At 35.5% G+C, this 21,100-nt stretch overlaps 1 protein-coding gene across 1 annotated transcript in view; it reads right to left on the bottom strand.

Annotated features, from left to right (window-relative positions):
* VPS13A (vacuolar protein sorting 13 homolog A) overlaps positions 1-21,100 on the bottom strand; it is a 217,331-nt gene that overhangs the window by 152,099 nt on the left and 44,132 nt on the right. Inside the window, exons 13-21 of the mRNA XM_036021769.1 lie at positions 19,771-19,942; positions 18,193-18,255; positions 17,569-17,701; positions 16,640-16,734; positions 16,176-16,315; positions 4,572-4,761; positions 4,370-4,484; positions 2,781-2,917; positions 489-621 (exon numbers count right to left, since the gene is read on the bottom strand). Of these exons, the coding sequence (XP_035877662.1) occupies positions 489-621; positions 2,781-2,917; positions 4,370-4,484; positions 4,572-4,761; positions 16,176-16,315; positions 16,640-16,734; positions 17,569-17,701; positions 18,193-18,255; positions 19,771-19,942 (1,178 nt within the window). The remainder of the gene's footprint in view (positions 1-488; positions 622-2,780; positions 2,918-4,369; positions 4,485-4,571; positions 4,762-16,175; positions 16,316-16,639; positions 16,735-17,568; positions 17,702-18,192; positions 18,256-19,770; positions 19,943-21,100) is intronic.

Genomic DNA, 21,100 nt, shown 5'->3' with positions numbered 1-21,100 from the left:
TGGGGCTGTCAAAACCCCTGGGCTGGTTGCCTCCACCTTTCAGTAGTCTCTTCTAGTTATCCCACTGTCTCACACAAATATTTTAAAAAATGTGTCAGTGTTTTCCAAACTTGTCCAACTGCTGGAAAACAGTGGTCTAAAATAGGATTAGTCAATCTCAGCACTACAGGCATTTTTACCAAATATGTCTTGGATGACATTCCTATACACTGTATGTTCATTAGCATCACTGAGCTCTACCCACTAGATACTGGTAGTGCCCCCACTGTCCTTGTGTTACAACCAAAAATGTCTCCAGACATTGACAATGTCTCTTGGGAGGTAAAATCGCTCCTAATTGAGATACTGCTCCTGTCTACCATACACTTCTAATTTAAAAAATGTGAAAGTTCTAACATATTTAGAATGAAGGTCTTCAGAGAAACTGTCTAAAAATGTAATTAATCATTTCAGTAAACTGAACAATATACAATGCACTGTATACTTACCCACTCTGCTGTAAAGCAGCTGTATGCTTGTAAGCTGAATATCAAAAGAATCGTAAGCTCTGTTCATTAGCTCTTCAAGTTTGGCCCCACCTTGTTTCATATCTGGTAATTCTGAACGACTTTTACTCGTTACCTTAAAGTTAATTTTAAGAGTTTAGACCTAGCAAAAATACTTCAAAGTGAAGAGATAAGGTTTTTATCTTTCAGAATATAATAAAAAAGTCCTATTTTTATAAATAAAAAATAGGAGAGGATAAACTCACAAGCTGACATAAGGCTATTAGAAATGTCTTTATCCATAACATGCATAATGAGGTTAGATATAAAGTAAATTTTAATATATTAAGTTATATTTCCTAATTATTTACATTAAAAGAAGGAAACCAAGCCAGGCCTAGAGAATAATGAATACATCTAAATTATTTAAAAATCTGATAAGAAGCCTTTTTAATAAAAACAAGAAACACATATAGCTTATAAAACATTTCTTTGGCATGACAGGTATATAAATAGTTTTATAGTAAGAACTAAGAGTCCAGGACTATACCATATGATTTCACTCATATATGGAATCTAATAAACGAATTGAACCAACACCAAAATAGAGACAGATTCAGAGAGTGCAGGATGACAGCTAAGTGGTGGGGAGGTTAGGGGTGGAGGAACTGAGCAAAAAGGAAAAGGACTCATGGACATGGACAACAGTGTGGTGACTGTGGGGATGAGGGGAGTGTAAGGGGACTCAATAGTAAAGAAAAAATACAATAAAAATAAAATAAATAGAAGTCCAGGATTAAATATTAGAAGCACTGAATTTTAGTCCCAACTCTGTCATTTATGTGACCCCAAACAAGTTGTATTTGTATCTCCACTTTATTGATATACTATGCACACTCCATTTTTCACATAAACATACTAGAAATCACTCCACAACAGTATATAAAGATCTTACTTAAATCATATATACATATTTATATATTTTAACATTTCCCCTCTGCTTCATATAGTTCTTGTGTATACAGTTAAAATTGATTACCTCTCTTTAAAAGGTAATGAATTTTAAGCAAAAAAAAATTAAGCAAATTGCCTAAGTTCACAAAATTACATTGATACTTTTACATTTGACCTCATGCTCTTTCCATTATACCAGGCTTCCTTGAACCAGTTTTATAACCAAATCTACATATGAATAATTAGCTGTATAAATATTGTGACTGTGACCCCACCAGTTGCCCACATAATTACCAGCTGAAGAGTGAAACATAGAAAAAGGAAAATGTCAATATCAAGGAAAGGCATATATATGTTAGGTAGCAAGAAAGGGCATTCTAATATTATCCATCCCTCTTGGATCTTTAAACTGTTATAGCTATTCCTCTACATTTAGTGAGATAAAGCAGTGCTATTCAACAGAACTTTCTACAATGATAAAATCATTCTCCATCTGTGCTCTAATACAGTAGCCACTAGCCACTTGTGACTATTAAACACTTGAATGTGGCTAATGTGATTAAGGAGCTGAATTTTTATCTTTATTTAAAATTTTTTCATTGATTTAGAGATATACACAGAGAAATACTGATTTGTTCTTCCACTTATTTATGCATTCATTGGCTGTTTCCTCTGTGTGACCTGATGGGATCAAAGCCACAGCCCTGTATCGAGACAATGCTCTAACCGACTGAGCTATCCAGTCAGGGTTTTCTTACTTTATGTTAATCAATTTAATCAACCACATGTAGTCAGTGGTCATCATATGAACAGTGCAGATCTGGAAACAAAAAATTATCCTCTACTTAAAACTAGTTGGATAGAAAGTGATATGACTTAGGTAAATGCAATATGACTATCTCTCAATGTAGGATTATTTAACAGAAATATTAAAATATCAGTATCTAAAGTTATATACACAAAAATTTCAGAAGGACAGAGATATATTTGATTACCCCCAGAACTCCCAACGATCTATATATTATAATTAATCTACTAATAAACTTCGACTGAAAAGAGATAAACTCTTTAAGCATTACTCTCAAATTCTACACATAAAAGTAATTCCTAGGTTCACCCCTGACTTGCAGAGTTCAATTGCTCATTTTGCTTTTAGAAATGTAGGAAAACTACTTAATTAAATGAAACCTCACTTCATTCACCAAACTTTCTCAAATCCTACCATGTACCATAATTCTAAAAAGCAATATGCCAAATCAAACAGTCTAAAATACAAAATACATTTTAAACAAAGAAATACCCTACATTCCATATTTCAAAATAAATAGTATTAGCATATACCTTTAAATGACCAAGATCCAAAAGAAGCAGATTTGACGTTGGGCTAAAAATTCCACCTTGTGGGATAATAACATATGAAGCTTTCAAATTAATTCTGAGATCAAGAACTTTCTGTGTTTCAATAATATATAGCAGACCTGCAGAAAATACAAATCATCACAATATTTTTCACAAATTACTCAAGAGAATTATTAAATGTATGAATGTGAAATTAGAATTCATTTTAAAATGACCTAGAGCAAAATATTTTCAATATAAAGTAAAAATGTTTGTTATCCATGTGTACACTCCTGATTAAATATAACAGTACAAAATTAGAATGATTCCTCAAATAAATGTTCTTAACCCAAAAAAATCAATTTGCATAAAACTTGAGAGACAATATATCTAAAAAACTTAAGTTTTATGAAACATTTATTCATAACTGCTATATTAGAAACTATATAATTCTTTCCAAATCATGAACCTAATACAGCTACATATACCTTACTGAACAACGAATCTTGATCCTTGTGATATCAATAAGACAAGAAGCCTTAATTATTCCATCATCTTCAATAAAAGCATATGTAAACCAGAAGAGGCAACAAACCAGTATTCTCTATTCCTCAGGTATTCCATTCAATTAAGGTGTTTTATTCTAATAAATTTAATCCATTTACTGTTATGTGATTTGTATACCAAATTAATCTATTTTATAGTCCCAAATCCATCATTGGCTTTTAAATCTAAAATCATTATCAATTATCAAATTATAATGACCCCATGAGATGGGAACTACTCCTCAAAGATGAAATTCTGTAAACAGCCACTGAATCATTTTGAATCAATAAACAATGTTAATTTTTAAGGTTTAGGGCATCTGATATTCAAACAGAAAGGTACCTTAGTTCACAAAGGACAACAACAACAAAACCCACACAAGAACTAACATGTTTCGACATGAATTGTGAGAAACTAAAAATGACAGTAATAACCTAATATGTAAAATTATGAATAGCTAGATTGAAAAATTTAAGTGATGTAGTTTATTTAATGGGTATAACCTCATATTCAGTCAAAAGCACGTGCAGTTAAAAGAACATTTTGTTCAGAGGTTAGGTAAGTAAGGTCACAAAAGAGCTAAATGGTAAAAGGGTAGGAATTAAACTAAAACAGACCATTTCAAGAATCCCTATGATTTTATAAAAGAATTCAAAGGCCAGTTTCTGTAATAAACAGAATTTCAAAAATCCTAACAAAATTTTGTAATTAACTTGAAGGTGGTTAATAGGTTTGACCTGAACGTAAGAAATGATTATGTACAAAATTATTTTCAATTAAATTGTATCTAGTCTAGATAGAAATTTAAAGAAGACATTACTCATGGGCACAGACAATAGGTTGGAGATTGATTGGGGAAGGGTGGGGCAGGGGACAGCAATGGGGAAAAAGGTGGGACAACTGTAACTAAACAATAATAATAAAAGTAATAACAATACTAAAGTAAAAAAAGAAGACATTACTAAAATCAGCTTTAAATGCCTGAATGGTTAGTATACAATACAATTCCGTATTTAATTCACCAAAATTAATACTGGCATTTTTACCTGTTGCTGTCTTATCACGAAATTCTTCAAGTTTTGTCAAAGTTGCTGAAGTGAGCTGTGCTAGATTGACCTGTTCTGGAGGTCTGAAGAATTCCACTATACTATTCACTGTTCTCTGGTAAAATAAGCATTATTAAAATTAGACACAAAAATCAAACCAAACTGAAATGTATGAAAACTTAGAAATTTAAAAAATGCTTACTGCATCATATATCACTTCTAAAGGTTCAGCTTCTATAATACACCTTTGAGCAACAGTTTCATCTAATGGATTTGTCTCGAATGTAATCCGGAAAAGTGATGTAGCACTATCCAATGAAGACAGAAGGCGGGGTTTTACTAAATTGTCTGGTAAGCCAGTAATGTGAAAGGAATCTATTTTTGTTTCAAATCTGCATGGAAAAGATAAGATACATATCAGCAATTGATATAACTATAAAGTATTTTTCAAGTTGAAAATAATAAAAAAACTTCACTTTGAATTTCCTGCTATTCCAGTCTGCTCACACTAAACAAAATATACAACTATTAGATCTGACTTGAAAAAGATTAATTCACTCAGAACCCTATTCACATGTTCATTTCTACATAAAAAAGCCATGAAGGGTTGGGGGTCTCTGGTTCCCCATGAAAGGAACTTCGAAGTCACCATTCTGTACTAACAAGTAAAAAGCTGAACTGAAAAATGAACAGCTCTTCTTGGATATGTAAAAAAGTACAGCAGTAGGACATGCACCAAATTGCTGTCCCCAAGATTAGAGAGACAGGTGAATACAGGGAGGCCCAGCTTACCAGAGGAGAGCCTCAGGACAGGAAACTACTATGGATACCAGTACTGAGGCTGAAAACCTGAACTGTAGTTGATGACTTGCTGGAGACTCAGTGTGGAGAACTCAAGGGTGTTAAAACTCCAGGTAGACCCAGTCATAACAAAGCCTCCACAATATTTTGAGATATCTCCAGAAATCTGACCAGGTTCCCACAGTAAATATTGCAGAAAAATTCCCTCAACTTTCAAGCAAGGGGAAGGAGACAAATCATTTAAAAATATGCCAGGGGACTCTTCTTCTTAACAAGGACTGGCCTTTAGAGAAACTAGTTCCTACCCTGATGGGGTATTATCAGAGCCAAAATGACTGAGAGAAAGAAAAAGATGCTATAGATCATACATTATCTGGGAAATACAAATTAAACAATAAGATACCATTGCACATCTATTAGAATGACCAAAATCTGGAATACTGACCAACACCAAATAATAGCAAGGATATGAAACAACAGAAACTCTTAGTACATTGCTGGTAGTATGCAAAATAGTACAGTTACTTTGGAAGAGAGTTTAGCAGTTTCTTACAAAACTATAGTCATACCATACAATCAAGTAATCATGCTCCTTAGTGTTTACCCAAAGAGGCTGAAAACTTATCTATACAAAAACCTGCACATGGATGTTTACAGCAACTTTTTTTATTGTTGTAGTTACAGTTGTCACACCTTTTCCCCATTGCTCTCCCCTACCCCCTCACTCCCACTATCAATCCCCTCCCACTGTCCATGCTCATGAGTCCTCTGTTCATGTTCCTTTGCTTGCCCCTTCCCCTTCGTTCCCTGTTATCCCCCTCCCCCCTCAACTCTGGTCACTGTCAGTTTGTTCTTTATTTCCAAGTCTCTGGTTCTATTTTGCTCATTTGTTTACTTTGTTGATTAGGTTCCACTTATAGGTGAGATCATATGGCATTTGTCTTTCACAGCCTGGATTATTTCACTTAGCAGAATGTTCTCCAGTTCCATCCATGCTGACTCGAAGGGTAGGAGCTCCTTCTTCCTTTCTGCTGCATAGTATTCCATTGTGTAAATGTATCACAGTTTTTCGATCCACTCATTTACTGATAGGCACCTTAGACTGTATCCAGCACTTAGCTATTATAAATAGTGCTGCTATGAAAATAGGGGTGCATAGGTTCTTTTCGATTGGTGTTTCAGGATTTGTAGGATGAAATCCCAGCAATGAGATCGCTGGATTGCAAGGCAGTTCCATTTTTAGTTTTCTGAGGAAATTCCATACTGTTTTCCACAGTGGCTGAATCAGTCTGCATTCCTGCCAGCAAGCATAATTGGGTTCCCTTTTCTCCACAACCTTGCCAGCATTTCTTATTTGTTGATTTATTTATGATGGCCATTCTAACCAGTGTGAAGTGTTATCTCACTGTGGTTTTAATTTGCACCTCTCTGATGGTTAGAGATGCTGAGCATTTTTTCATGTGTTTATGAGCACTTTGTATGTCCTCCTTGGAGAAGTGTCTATTCAGTCCTTTGCCCATTTTTTAATTGGGTAATTTGTCTTCCTGGTGTGGAGTCATGTGAGTTCTTTATATATTTTGGAGATCAAACCTTTGATGTATCACTGGCAAATATTTTTTCCCATATGGTTGCTTCTCTTTCCATTTTGTTGATGTTTGCTTTAGCCATACAGAAACTATTTAACTCGATGTAGTCCCATTTGTTTATTCTATCCTTTATGTCCCTTGCTCTTGGGCAGGGGTGTCAAACTTATTTTCACCAAGGGCCACATCAGCCTCACAGTTGCCTTCAAAGGGCTGAATGTAGTTTTAGGACTGTATAAATGTAACTACTCTGTAACAGTTAAGCGAGAGTTCGGTGCTGCTGCTGGGTAGAAACAAGGTGCCAGGCCAAATAAAACAAGGTGGAGGGTCAGATTCGGCCCTTGGGCCTTATGTTTGCCACTTGTGCTCTAGGGAACATATCGGTGAAAATATTGCTGCATGGGATATCTAAAATTTTCCTATGTTTTCCTCTAGGACTTTTATGATATCATGACTTATATTTAAGTCTTTTATCCATCTTGAGTTTATTTTGGTATAAAGGTATAAGTTGGTGGTCTAGTTTCATTCATTTTTTTGCATGTACTTGTCCAGATCTCCCAAAACCATTTATTGAAAAGGCTATTTTTATTCCATTTTATGCTCCTGCCCCCTTTGTCAAATATTAACTGATCATATTACATTGGTTTATTTCTGGGCTCTCGATTCTGTTCCACAGGTCTATGTGTCTGCTCTTACGCCAATGTCAGACTGTTTTGATTATAGTGGCCTTGTAATATACTCTGATATCAGGTATTTAGATCCCTCCTACTTTGTTTTTCTTTCCCAATATTGCTGAGCCTATCTGGGGTCATTTATGGTTCCATACCAATTTTTGAAATATTTGTTCTATATCTGTGAAATATGTCATTGGTATTTTGATAGGGATTGTGTTGAATCTATAGATTTCTTTGGGTAGTATGGACATTTTAATGATGTAATTCTTCCAATCCATGGACACAGTATATGCTTCCATTTTATTTGTGTCTTCCTTAATTTCCTTCTTCAGTATTGTGTAGTTTTCTGAGTACAGGTCTTTAACTCCTTGGTCAGGTTTATTCCTACACATTTTATTTTTCTTGTTGCTATAGCTAGTGGGACTTTTCCCCTAATTTCTGTTTCTGATATTTTAGATGTTTCATTGTTGGTTTACAAAACTACCTTCGATTCCTGAATGTTGACTTTGTATCCTGTCGTTTTGCTGAATTCACTTATTAGGTCAAGTAGTTTTTTGGTGGAGTCTATGGGGTTTTCTATGTGCACTACCATTTTATCTGCAAACAGTGACAGCTTTACTTACTCCTTTCCACTGTGGATGTCTTTTATTTCTTTTTCTTATCTGATCACTATGTTGAATAGAAGTAGTAAAAGTGGACCCCCTTCTCTTGTGCCTGATCTTAGGGGGAAAGCTTTTAGTTTTTGCCTATTGAATATGATGTTAGCTGTAGGTTTCTCATATATGGCCGTTATTATGTTGAGGTATGCTCTCTCTACTCCAACTTTGCTGAGTGTTTTTATTATAAATGGGTGCTGTACTTTATCAAAACCTATGGGACACAGTAAAGGCGGTCCTGAGAGGGATGTTCATAGCAATACAGGCCTACCTAAAAAAAGATAGAAAATTTTCAAATCAACAACCTAACCCTACATCTACAAAAACTAGAGGAACAACAACAAAGCCCAGAGTGAGTAGAAGGAAGGAAATATTCAAGATCAGAGCAAAACTAAATGACACAGAGACTAAAAGAACAATCCAAAGGATCAATAAATCCAAGAGCTCGTTCTTGAAAAGACAAAGTCAACAAGTCTTTAAGCAAGCTCATCAAGAAAAAAAACAGAGATGATCCAAATAAATAAAATCAGAAATGAAAGAAGAGAAATTACAACCTATACCACAGAAATACAAAGGATTGTAAGAAATTACTAAGAACAACTATATGCCAAAAAATTGGACAACCTGGGAAAACAGACAAATTTCTAGAAACATATAATCCTCCAAAACTGAGTAAAGAAGCAGCAGAAAGCCTGGGTAGACTGATATCGGCTAGTGAAATTGAAGCAGAAATTAAAAAACTCCCAGCACACAAAAGCCCTGGGCCGGAAGGATTCACAGGAGTATTTTACCAAACATTTAGAAGAGATATTCTTGATTCTTCTCTAACTATTCCAAAAAATCAAGTAGGGGGGAAACTTCCAAACTCGTTTTATGAGGCCAGTATTATCTTAATTCAAAAACCAAATAAAGACACAACAAAGAAAACTACAGGTTAGCATTGCTGGTGAACATAGATGCTAAAATCCTCAACAAAATATTGGCAAACGGGATCCAGCAGTATATTAAAAAGATCATACAACATGATCAAGTGGGATTCATTCCAGGGATGCAAGGATGGTACTGAGGCAGGAGATAGCATAGGAAGAACTGTGAGACTGCACAGCCATTACTGGCCAGTGTCCAGTATCTTGACTGCCAGGAAACACCTTTTACCTCTTAGGTAGAATAAATAGTAAACTGAGGCAGGAAGGAGGGAGGAAAAATGTCTCATATACTAACTCAGTAGTCCTAAGCCTGGTCTGACAGTATTGCCAGTATTGGCAATATTGTTGGAAGAGTATTGTTCCAACACCACAAAAAAACACTATGTTATAAAGAAACAAGAGAAGTCCTTGAAATTCTGTGTAACATTTCCGCTATCTGGGAAAGAAAGCCTTGAAATTGTGCTTTCATTCCAGGGCCTGGAATGTGGGAGAGGGTCCACACTGCCCAAAGAAGCAGCCCACGAAACAACTTTGGTTAACTGTCTACCTTTGGTCACCTGGTTTTATGAGGGAGTCCCAAATGCTTACAGAAAGAGCCCATAAATAGCTTTGGAAAGTGCCCCAATTTTAATTAACTGTCATGTATTTGTTTTACCACAAGATAAACAAATAGTCTAGATAATGATTCAGGCTAACAGACCCCCACACATACCTATGTTTGGGTAGACACATCCCCCCAAGAGAGCTGGCACCACCTTTACCCGCCAATCAATATCTAACTTTTTTTCTTATCCGACCAACTATGTAAGTCCTCAGAACAAAAGATTTGCTTTCTCTCTTGGGGGCTCGGCTGGGGGGGGCGGGGGTTTGGGGGAGCTCGGTGGAGGGCTCAGCATGCTCTCAGCTCTCTGGCCACCGGGCCTCTGGCTACCCAGCCTCAGGCCACCTGGGGGCTTGCCACCCTGGTCTTCAGCTGCTCTTCCTTGCCTCCGTGCTTTGCACTGAAACTCTGCCTTTCACCTGCAACTCTACCTAGTCCCATTCTCTTCCATGGGAACAGATCACTAATAAACTGATTGCACGCTAATAGATTTGCTGATCTGTAATTCTTTACATGTGTCTGCAAGAAGAACCAGGTCTCTTCCATAAACAGTACAATATATACAAATTAATAAACTTAATACCTCACACAAACAATATGAAAGATAAAAACCACATGATTATATCAATAGATGCTGAAAAAACAGCTTTCTTTATAATTGCTAAAACTTGGCAGCAACTAAGATGTCCTTCAGTGGGTAAATGGAACTAGTACATCCAGACAATAGGATGTTAGTACATGCTAAAAGAAAATGAACTATCAAGACATAAAAATACATAGAGAAAACTTAAGTGCATGTTACACAATTAAAAAGCCAATCTGAGAAAGCTACATAATGTATGATTTCAACTATATAAGATTCTGGGAATGGCAAAATCACGGGCACAGTTAAAAAGATCATTGGTCAGTGCTGAGGGAATGAGTAGGCAGAACATAAGATTTTTAGAGTAGTAAAAATACTCTGTATGATACCATAAGAATCCAAACCCATAAAATGTACAATACCAAGAATGAACTGCAATGTAAACTAGGGACTTCAGGTGATCGTGACATGTGAATAAGGTTCATCCTTGGTTTAAAAAAGAAAAAGTACCAATCTGGTGAGAGAGATTGAAAAGAGGGGAGACTATGCATTTATATGAGGCAGGAGCTACCTAGGAAATGTCTGTGCCTCCTGCCCAATTTTGTTGTAAGCCTAAAACTGCTCTAAAATAAGAGTCCTAAAACATGTTAATGGAATACTGTCATTTAAAATGCCCAAGTTAGGTGCTCAAAGAATCACTCTCTCTAATGAAAGAGGAATTATTAAGCTAGTAAAAACTATCAGAATTAACTGTTTTGCAAGTCTGGAATTTAATTAAAAAGTTGGAGCACCCAGGAAAGTGCTAAATTAAGGAAAAGACAGATGAATTTCAGACAGAAAGCACTCTGCCATATTTGTTTATATGACTATCAACCTAGTCCTCACAGCGGCAGTGACTATGGGGACAATGGAAAACACTTTGGGCCTAATGTGCTGAAGCCAGGAGACTAATACAAGCTACTATGGTCTGAATGTTTGTGTTCCTCCACTTTCATTTGTTGACATCGTAATCCCAATGTGATCATGTTGGAGCCTTTAGGAGGCAGGTCATGAGGGAAAAGTTTCTCATGACTGGGATTGGTGGTCTTATAAAAGAGACTAGAGAGATCCCTGCCCCTTCACCCATGTAGAGACACAGCAAGAGGTTAGTGGTCTGAAATCTGGAAAAGGACGCTCATTAGAACCCAACAATGCTGGCACCCTGATCTTGGTTCTAGTCTTCAGGACTGTGAGAAATAAATTTCTGTTGTTTGTAATACAAGTCTTGGAGCTCCATGCAATTAGGACGTGAAGCCTAAGTCAGAGATGTAGGTAGTCTGACATGGTGCTAAAGAAGTGCCACAGCTCACAACCAAGTGCAAAGAGAGATGGCATTTCTCTTTGCTTTGATGTGGCTCCAGGAATTTAAGGAAATCTCTGTCAGTTCACCAGCTAACCAATGAAATAGTGGAATAGAGACATCAGTGACCTCACAGGACAAAAAAATAGTCATTTCAAAAATAGTTTGGGAAATTTACTGTTATTAGTTTACTAGGTCTATAATAACAAATTATCACAAGCTGGGCAGCTTAAAACAAGAATGCATTCTCTCACAGTTTGGAGTCCAAAATTCTGAAATCAAGGATCAGAAATTGCTTCCTTCTGGAGGCTCTGCAAGACATCATGTTCCAAGCTTTTCTCCAAGATTCTGGTGGTTGCTGACAATCCTTAATATGCCAACCTCTACCTGTCATTTCATGGCATTTCAGACACATTTTCTGTGTCTGTCTTTAAATCTCCTTCTTCAGTCTCCCTATTTCTTCTGTTTCTGTGTTCAAATTTCCCTCTACTTATAAGGACATAAGTCATATTAACCTCTTTATATTTGGAAACAGACCATCCCAAAATAAGGTAACATTCACAGGTACTGGGGGTTAAAACTTGACATATCTTTTGGGAGGAAACAATTCTACTCACTATAGTCCTCAATAACAGCAACAAGCTCAAGTGAGGAGAAAGAATCTAATTTCTATAGAGTTACACTATACAATTCAAAATGCCAAGTTTTAATCAAAAAATTACAGAGAATACATATAAAAACAAAGCCCAGATATGGTATTTAGGAATATAAAAGAAAAACAGACTTCCAGCCAAGATGGAGGCGTAAGTAGACACACTGTGCCTCCTCGAGCAACTGAAATAAGGACAACAACAAAATAACAACCAGAACTGACAGAAAATTGAACTGCATGGAAGTCAGACAACCAAGGAGTTAAAATAGACACATCCATCCAGACCAGTAGTAAGGGCAAGTTGGGCAGCCCGGAGGAGAGGGGTCACAGCACAAAAAGCAGTGGCACCCAGTGAGTAAGGCATCCCAGGCACTCAAGACTGCAGTGGGTGGACCCTGGGCACACAGGCAGCAGCTGGCAGACACCAGGAGGTCCCACATTCGCTCACACATAAACCAGGCAAAATTGGGGAGTGAGACAGACTGCACAACCCAGGGTCCCAGCACCAGGAAATAGAGCCTTGGGGTGCTGATTGAAAACACCTGGGGGGAGGGGGGGCTGAAGTGCCAAGAGATACTCCCAGCCTCATAAGAGAGTTTGTTGGAGAGACCAACAGGGTCCTAGAATGTGCACAAGCCCACCGACATGGGAATTAGCCCTAGAAAGTCCCAGTTTGCTTGGGAGAAGAGGCAGAAGGGACTGAAATTCTACAGAGTGGAGCAAGTGCCACTGTTCCCTGTTGGACCTCGCTCCCACATACAGCGTCACAACCCAGAGACTGGGGTGCCCAGCCCTGGTGAACACCTAAGGCTCCACCCCTCACTACGTAGCAGGCGCATCAAGACAAAAAAAAAATTTAAAAACTGGCCCAAACGGAAAAACACATCAAAGCCCCAAAGCAAATACAACTAAGTGACCAAGAGAAAGCCAACCTATCAGATGCATAGTTCAAAGCACTGGTGATCAGGATGCTCATAGAATTGGTTGAATTTGGTCACAAATTAGATGAAAAAATGAAGGCTGCACTAAGTGAAATGAAGGGAATTGCACAAGGAACAAACAGTGATGGGAAGAAAACTGGGACTCAAATCAATGCACTGGACCAGAAGGAAGAAAGAAAAAATCAAACAGAAGAGAATGAAGAAACAAAAATTAAAAAAAAAAATGAGGAGGCTTAGGAACCTCCAGGATATCTTTAAACATTCCAACATCTGAATTATAGGAGTACCAGAAGGAGAAGAGAAAGAGAAACAAGTGGAAAAGTTATTTGAACAAATAATAAAGGAGAACTTGCCCAATCTGGTGAAGGAAATAGACTTTCAGGAAGTCCAGAAAGCTCAGAGAGTCCCCAAGAAGTTGGACCCAAGGAGGAACACACCAAGGCACATCATAATTATATAACCCAAGATTAAAATGAAGGAGAGAATCCTAGAAGCAGCAAGAGATAAGGAGACAGTAACCTACAAAGGAGTTCCCATCAGACTGTCAGCTGATTTCTCAAAAAAGACCTTGCAGGCTAGGGGCTGGAAAGAAATATTCCAAGTCATGAAAGACAAGGACCTATATCCCAGATTACTCTATCCAGAAAAGCTTTCATTTAGAATGAAAGGGCAGATAAAGTGCTTCTCAGATAAGGTCAAGTTAAAGGAGTTCATCATCACCAAGCCCTTATTTTATGAAATGTTAAAGAGACTTATCTAAGAAAAGAAGATTAAAAAAAAAACATGTATAGTAAAAGGACAGCAAACTCACAATTATTAACAACCACACCTAAAGCAAAACCAAAAGAAACTAAGTAAACAACTAGAACAGTAAGAGAACCACAGAAGTGGAGGTCACATGAAGGGTTAGCAACAGGGGAGTGGGAGGAGCAGAGAGGGGGAAAAGGTATAGAGAATAAGTAGCATAGAATGTAGGTTGAAAATAGGGTGAGGGCAAGAATAGTATGGGAAATGTAGAAACTAAAGAACTTACGACACATGGACATGAAGTAAAGGGGGGAATGTGTGTGGGAGGGGGTGTGGAGGGGGAGGGGAGTGAAGGGGAGAAATGGGACAACTGTAATAGCATAATCGATATATTAAAAAACAAACAAAAAAGGGACTGGAAAGAAGTATCCGAAGTCATAAAAAGTGAGGACCTACAATCTAGGTTACTCTATTCAGCAAAGCTATCATTTAGAATGGGAGGGCAGATAAAGTGCTCCCCAGATAAGGTAAAGTTAATGGAGTTCATCATCACCAAGCCCTTATTATACGAAATGTTAAAGGGACTTATACAAGAAATTGAAGATCAAAAACTACAAACAGTAAAATGACAACACACTCACAACTATCAACAAATGAACCTAAAAAAAGAAAAACAACAAAAACAAAAACTAAGCAAACAACTAGAACAGGATCAGAATCAGAGAAATGGACATCAAGGAGGGTTTTCAGTGGGGGGGGAGAATAAGGGAGGAAAAGTACAGGGAAGAAGAAGCATAATTGGTAGGCATAAAAGAGACAGAGAGACGTCAAAAATGATATAGGAAACAGAGAATTCAAAGAACTTATATGTACAATCCATGGACATGAACTAAGGGGAGGAATGCTGGAGGGTTGGGGGGTACAGGGTGCAGGGGGAATAAGGGGGGGAAAGTGGGACAACTAGCATAATAGCATAATCAATAAATTATACTTAAAAAATAAAATAAATAAAATGGACTTCATCAAAATTAAATGCATTTGTGCTTCAACAGATACCATTAAAAATGAAAAGAAAATAATGGGGGAAATTAATTGAAAATATCTGATCTCATAAAAGGCTTACACAAATATAAAGAACTCTTACAACTCAATAATAATAAAGAAAACCTAATTTAAAGATGGGCAAAAGAACTTAATAGACATTTTTCCAAAAACTATAGCCACTCACCACATAAAAGATGCTTAATTTCACTAGCAATCAGGGAAATGCAAATCAAAACCATTGAGGTACCAGTTTATATCTATTAGGATGGCTATATTCAAAAGGACACATGAGTGTTGCCAATGATATAGATAAATTAGAAGCCTAATACAGTACTGGTAGAAATGGAAAAGTCTGGCAATTCCTCAAAAGGTTAAAGAGAATTACCATATGAGACAATAATTCCATTGTATAGGCATATACCCAAGATAATTTAAAATTTATTGCCTACACAAAATATGGTCCATGAATAGTCACAGAAGTATTATGCATAACAGTCAATAAGTAAAATCAATGCATTATTCATCATCTGATGAATGGACAAACAATATGTGGCATAACCATGAAACACAATATTAGTGGGTAATAAAAATGAATGAAGCACTAACTCATGTTATACCATGGATGAACCTTGAAAATATCATGCTAAGTGAAAGGAGCCAGATAGAAAGAGCCATATGTTGTATGATTTTGTGTACATTAAATGCCCAAAACAGATAAGCGCTCAAAAGTAAATCAGTTGTTGCCAGACACATGGGAAGAGGGAATAAGGAGTGACTGCTAATGGGTATTAGGATTTCTTTTTTAGAGTATAAAAATGTTGTAGAATTGCCTAGTGGTAATTGTTGTACAACCAGATAAACATACCAGTATAATTTGGTATACAATACAGTGTCACAAACAAATGAATTCTACGCTTTAAATGGATGAAATGTGTATGTGAATTGTAGCTCAGTAAAGCTATTTTTAAAAACAAAGGTAGCCCTGGCTGGTGTGGCTCAATGGATTGAGCACTGGCCTGCTAACCAAAGGGTCACCATTTCAATTCCCAGTCAGGGCACATGCCTGGGTTGTGGGCCAGGTCCCCAGTAGCGTGCACTCTAGAGGCAACCACACAATGATGTGTCTCTCCCTCTCTCCTTCTCTTTCTAAAAAATAAATATTTTTTAAAAAAAGAAAATAACTGAAAATTATAATCTAACTCCAAACTTCACAGTGAAATTTTTTTCTTATAGATAAAAGAAAATAAATTAATACTTACTTAATTGCTTGTGCTCCCGGTCTTTGTACAATCAAAGTGCTAAATTCTTCTACTACAATATATAACAGCTCAGGTTTTTGTTGTTCTCTTAGGACAATAGACATACTTTTCAAGTGTACATAGAACTTCATGGCTTCAAACTAGAGTGTATTCAGAGGAATAATAATAAATAAATAAGTAGATACACACACAATGAAAACCACTCTTATTTACATCCTATCACATAGTTTATTCTTTCCAAAAACCAGAAAATACTTTAAAAGCAACCTTTTATATCTTAAAGAATCACCACATAACACTACGAAGTACAAGACAATATTTATCCCTACCTTGAAAATTAAAAAACAATAGTTACAGACCCAGAAAAAGATTAAAGAAAAAGTCAGTGACACTTACTTCCTAAAGGATTAAAAACAGGTATCACTATCATTAAAATGAGGTAATAAGGCAAGAAAACCTCTTACTGATTTTGGCAAGGTTGGATCAACTGCTGTTTCACTATAGCCAATTGCTTCATAAAGTGAAGTTTTTTCTTCAGGTGTCAAGATTTCTTCAAGGCCTACAAAGCATATAAAAGTGTTTTGTGTTCTTAACTGATAACAAGATAAAACTAATCTATAATAGTTGCCGTTAATAAATTAAATGTAAACTTATTCTCTTTTTATAATACTTTCAAGAAATTATAGTCACAATGTTAGAACAGCATTGGCAATTTTAGAAGGATTGTTCTCCAAAAATATAAATTTCTAAGTACATAAATTTAGCAATATGCATTTGTAAATACTGGTATTAGCCGAGAGCATACAAAATGGCTAACCGTATTGGGCACTTAATGACACTGTGCTAGGCAACACACTTAGCACAAAAAGTAAGTAGTACTAATATCACAATTTCCCATCTTACAAATGATAAAATTGAGACTCAAAGAGCTTAAATAATTTACCAGGGCTACAATGCTCATAAGTGACAGATCCATGATATAAACCCAAGTCCCTAAGACTCCAACGATATAATCTTAAGCATTTGGTTGGGAAACAAAAATCTTTCCAAAAAATGATCTGACTTCAATAAAAATTTGCAATGATTTATACACCTTTGGAATTTTTATTTATCTATTATTGTGCTATATGCATTTATTGAACCCCATGGGCAGTTCTGCAAAAACGAGTAAGATAAAAAAAAATTATTTAATTTTCACATGGCATATACTTACAATGTTTTAATAGTAGTTTTATTGATAAAAAAGATAAAGCATGTATCATGTGCATATATACTTACAATGCCTACTTAATTAGCAAGAGAATTTTCTGCAAAACAATTTTCATACCTGACGATTAGCTACATTACCATACCTGATGATTAACCGCACTGCTATAAAATAAAATGAACATACTTCCAGGTTTAATATCTGGTTGCTGTTCTTCAGTTTTTGATTCTGACCAACTCCACAACCAGTTAAACCATCCTTTATTTTCCTCTGAATCTTTTGTTCCTTCTCTGTAAATCTTGTATCCAGTTTTCTTCACCTAAAATAAATAAGTTTTCAAATAAATGACAAATTATCCTTTATTTAACAATCTAAAGAAATAGAAGCCTGACATTTCAAAACTTGTCTACTTGAGTAAATAAATATAAATAATATATAAACTGACAAAAGAATGAAAGAACGGTAATATTAGCCAAAAATAAGAACTTAGGATTACCAGGCCATTAACTCCACTGTCTTATAAGCAAAGGTAATTCCAAAAATAAAAACAAACAAAAAAATTGGCTTTTCATTTCCACATCTGGTAAGTCCAATAACTCAGAAAGAATATTTTTCCAGTAGAACCTGTCTGGTTTCAATGGGTCAAGCAAAATATTAAATCAAATTATCTTATAACAAATACAAAAAGCAAATTTAAATCTCTTTTAGGAAATACTATAACACAGCACCATACTAATAACATCACAGCACTTGTCAGATCTATATCAATCGACATTTACATTTACTAACTGAAAGATAATCTGAAATTACCTCAACTTCTGCTTGTTGTCTCACTACAGTTATACTAAATACATCCAGGGTCTTTTCCAACTCCTAAAAATATAAATAAAAATGAGTTTACATAAATAACTTTAGTATATATAATCTGTCAAATTGCTGTGCTAAAGATATAATGGGAAGCAGGAAGCAGATCATCCATCGACATAATATTCCTATTAAGTTATGAGAAGCAGTAGTTTTATATATTTATATTTATTCACATATATCAGCTTAGAAATCAGTAATAATGAAAAACTTTGTGAAAAAATCTTATATCACGCATGTGAGTTACAACTCTACAAAACTTACAAACATTCTAAAAGATCCCATACATGCACTGTGTAAAATGACTTTTATTTGGGTTTTAACCATAGTTAAAGATAAACATAGTGTCACTTTCAACTAAAAATGCAATTATAAAACTTTCATATTATGTGCACAACACAGTATTATATGTCATCACTGAGATACTCCAACTACATCTACATACACTTAAAAACTTGTTTTTAAATTGTATACTTTTCAAAGCTGTTATGGCTATTGAAATAAACTGAGATAAGCTAAACCTTTTACCATGCCGCTCTACATGATATCCATGACTACTCTTGAGAGTTTCATGTGCAGACCACTTTTCCTCCCAAACAGAAGCAACCATGACCTACTGTTTAAAAAACAACTCAGGGTTCCACTGTCCCAGCAGACTTAGAAGATTCAGGTTAAGATCCAAAACCAAGTAAGGAAATCTGTAACTAGCCCAAAAGGCCTCTAAAAATTTAAGCATTTATATTAGCACAGGTCTTCAGAAAGTCTCCTACTTTGAAAATAATAAAGATCAGTCTTTAGGTGTTGCTAGTTGGAAACTGGCCTGGATTCAGAATGGTCAGCTATACTTTATCCATCTATAAAACAGGCCCTTATAGAATATACTATAATGCTAAAAGATAAGATGACTAATATTTAGAGAACTCTCAAGATAAATAATTAAATATAAAATTGCTGGTAAAAACTAGAAATGCCACAGGAATTAAAAGAAAAAGAGCTCTATGTGGGCAGAAAATTCAGAAAAGAGATGGGACTTATGCAGAACTTGAGGGCTGAGTAAAACTGGAATAGGCAGAGAGATGAGAAAGGCAGATGGAATACATGAGCACAGATATGGCTATAAGCATAAAACGTACAGAAGACAGGAGATTCTATATGATGAATGCACAGTTACATGGTGGAAACAAAGGGGAAATGCACTAGTGACATAATTAATGTAAGGCTTAGAAACCAACACACAGAAACTGGAATCAATGTAGGAAAAACTTTTTAGGCTTTTGAAGTTAAAAGTGTATTAATAATATAAGGTTTCAAGTTACCACTTGCACAAGCCCAAATCTCTCCAGATTGAGAATGTCAAATTCCAAAAGTTCCCATGGAAATAATACCAAAGTTTACATCACCCAACTGACTTTAATCAGAAATAAAAAAAATCTAAGTAAAAGACAGACAGAGAATGGTTAGTCAAAATTAGAACAAATAATTAGGAAGTACTAAAAATACTCAACAATTTTTTAAAATGCTAACCTCCAAAAGGTAGAGAAGTTCACCAGGTGGCTTCTTACTTGCTATTTTTTTCTTATATAGTTCTTTGTATTGCTTCATTTTTTGCCTATGTTTTCTAACATGCTTCCATGACCACATCCGTAAGCGGGGGCAAACGTTTACTTCAAGAATACCATGTATAGCATAAGCCCACCTAGTTAAAAAACAAAACAAAAACCCTACACTTAATCACCTCAAACCAACAGTATAAAATACAGTTAATAATGCTTCTACTCTAACATATATATCATTCAGAGTATGCAAATGGTATATTATCTGAGCACTTGCTTTTTTCAAACATAATATTTATTTTCATGATAATATCATATCTTTCCTAAGTGAAAATAAGCAAAATCCTTTAATTTTGTTATAATAAATAAAGGTCTACAGAAAAACTATTAGAGTATTAATTGTACTTTAGTCACCTAAATAGTAATTAAAAGAGTCAACTGAAAGAATTACAACTTCTGGAAACTATGGAAGAACTTAATAACTAGAAATAACAGGACTTCTGAATTTCAAAAAAGGATGGTACTTTATATACTCTCATAACATTAATATGTTTAATGTGTATAATAAAGAAATCTGAAAATTTTTAAAGAAACTGATGGACAACAAACTGAATATAGTATAGTAATTCCAAAAATACGGTGGATAATTATATTCTAGTATCTCCAGCTATAAACTCCATTATAAGTGGAACCTAATCAACAAAACAAATAAGCAAGCAAAATATAACCAGAGACACTGAAATAAAAAACATACTGACAGTAACCAGGGAGGAGGGGGGAGAGGGATAATGGGGGAAAAAATAGGGGGAGGGCCATCAAGGAACATGTATAAAGGACACCTGGACAAAGCCAAAGGGGGTAGGTTCAATGCAGGGAGGCAGGGATGGTTGACACTGGGGGCTGTGGTGGGGTGAAAATGGAGACAACTATACTTGAACAACAATAAAAAAAAGAATCCCTTAAATGAATTTTATTAGCATAATAAGCAAAACCAACTACATAAATTTCTAATTGCAAATCAAACTACAGTTTGTATCAGCCTTTAAAGAGAGTATCTTTAAAAAAGTCAATAAATGTGCTTTTCTGCTGAATTTTTTAAACCTTAAAAAAAAGTTTTAGCTCAAGCAATTCCACTTCTGGATATTTACTTGGAGAAAATGAAAAGATAAATAAAAAATATATGCATGTCCCAGTTCACTGCTACATTATAACAGCCAAACATGGAAACAACCTAAGTGTCCATTGATGGAAGAATGAGTAAATAAAGTGTGGTGATATGTATACAATGAAATACTGTATTA

This window comes from Phyllostomus discolor, chromosome 3 (genome assembly GCF_004126475.2).
Source record: "Phyllostomus discolor isolate MPI-MPIP mPhyDis1 chromosome 3, mPhyDis1.pri.v3, whole genome shotgun sequence".
NCBI lineage: Eukaryota > Metazoa > Chordata > Mammalia > Chiroptera > Phyllostomidae > Phyllostomus > Phyllostomus discolor.
This window is presented reverse-complemented; position numbering and strand designations above follow the sequence as displayed.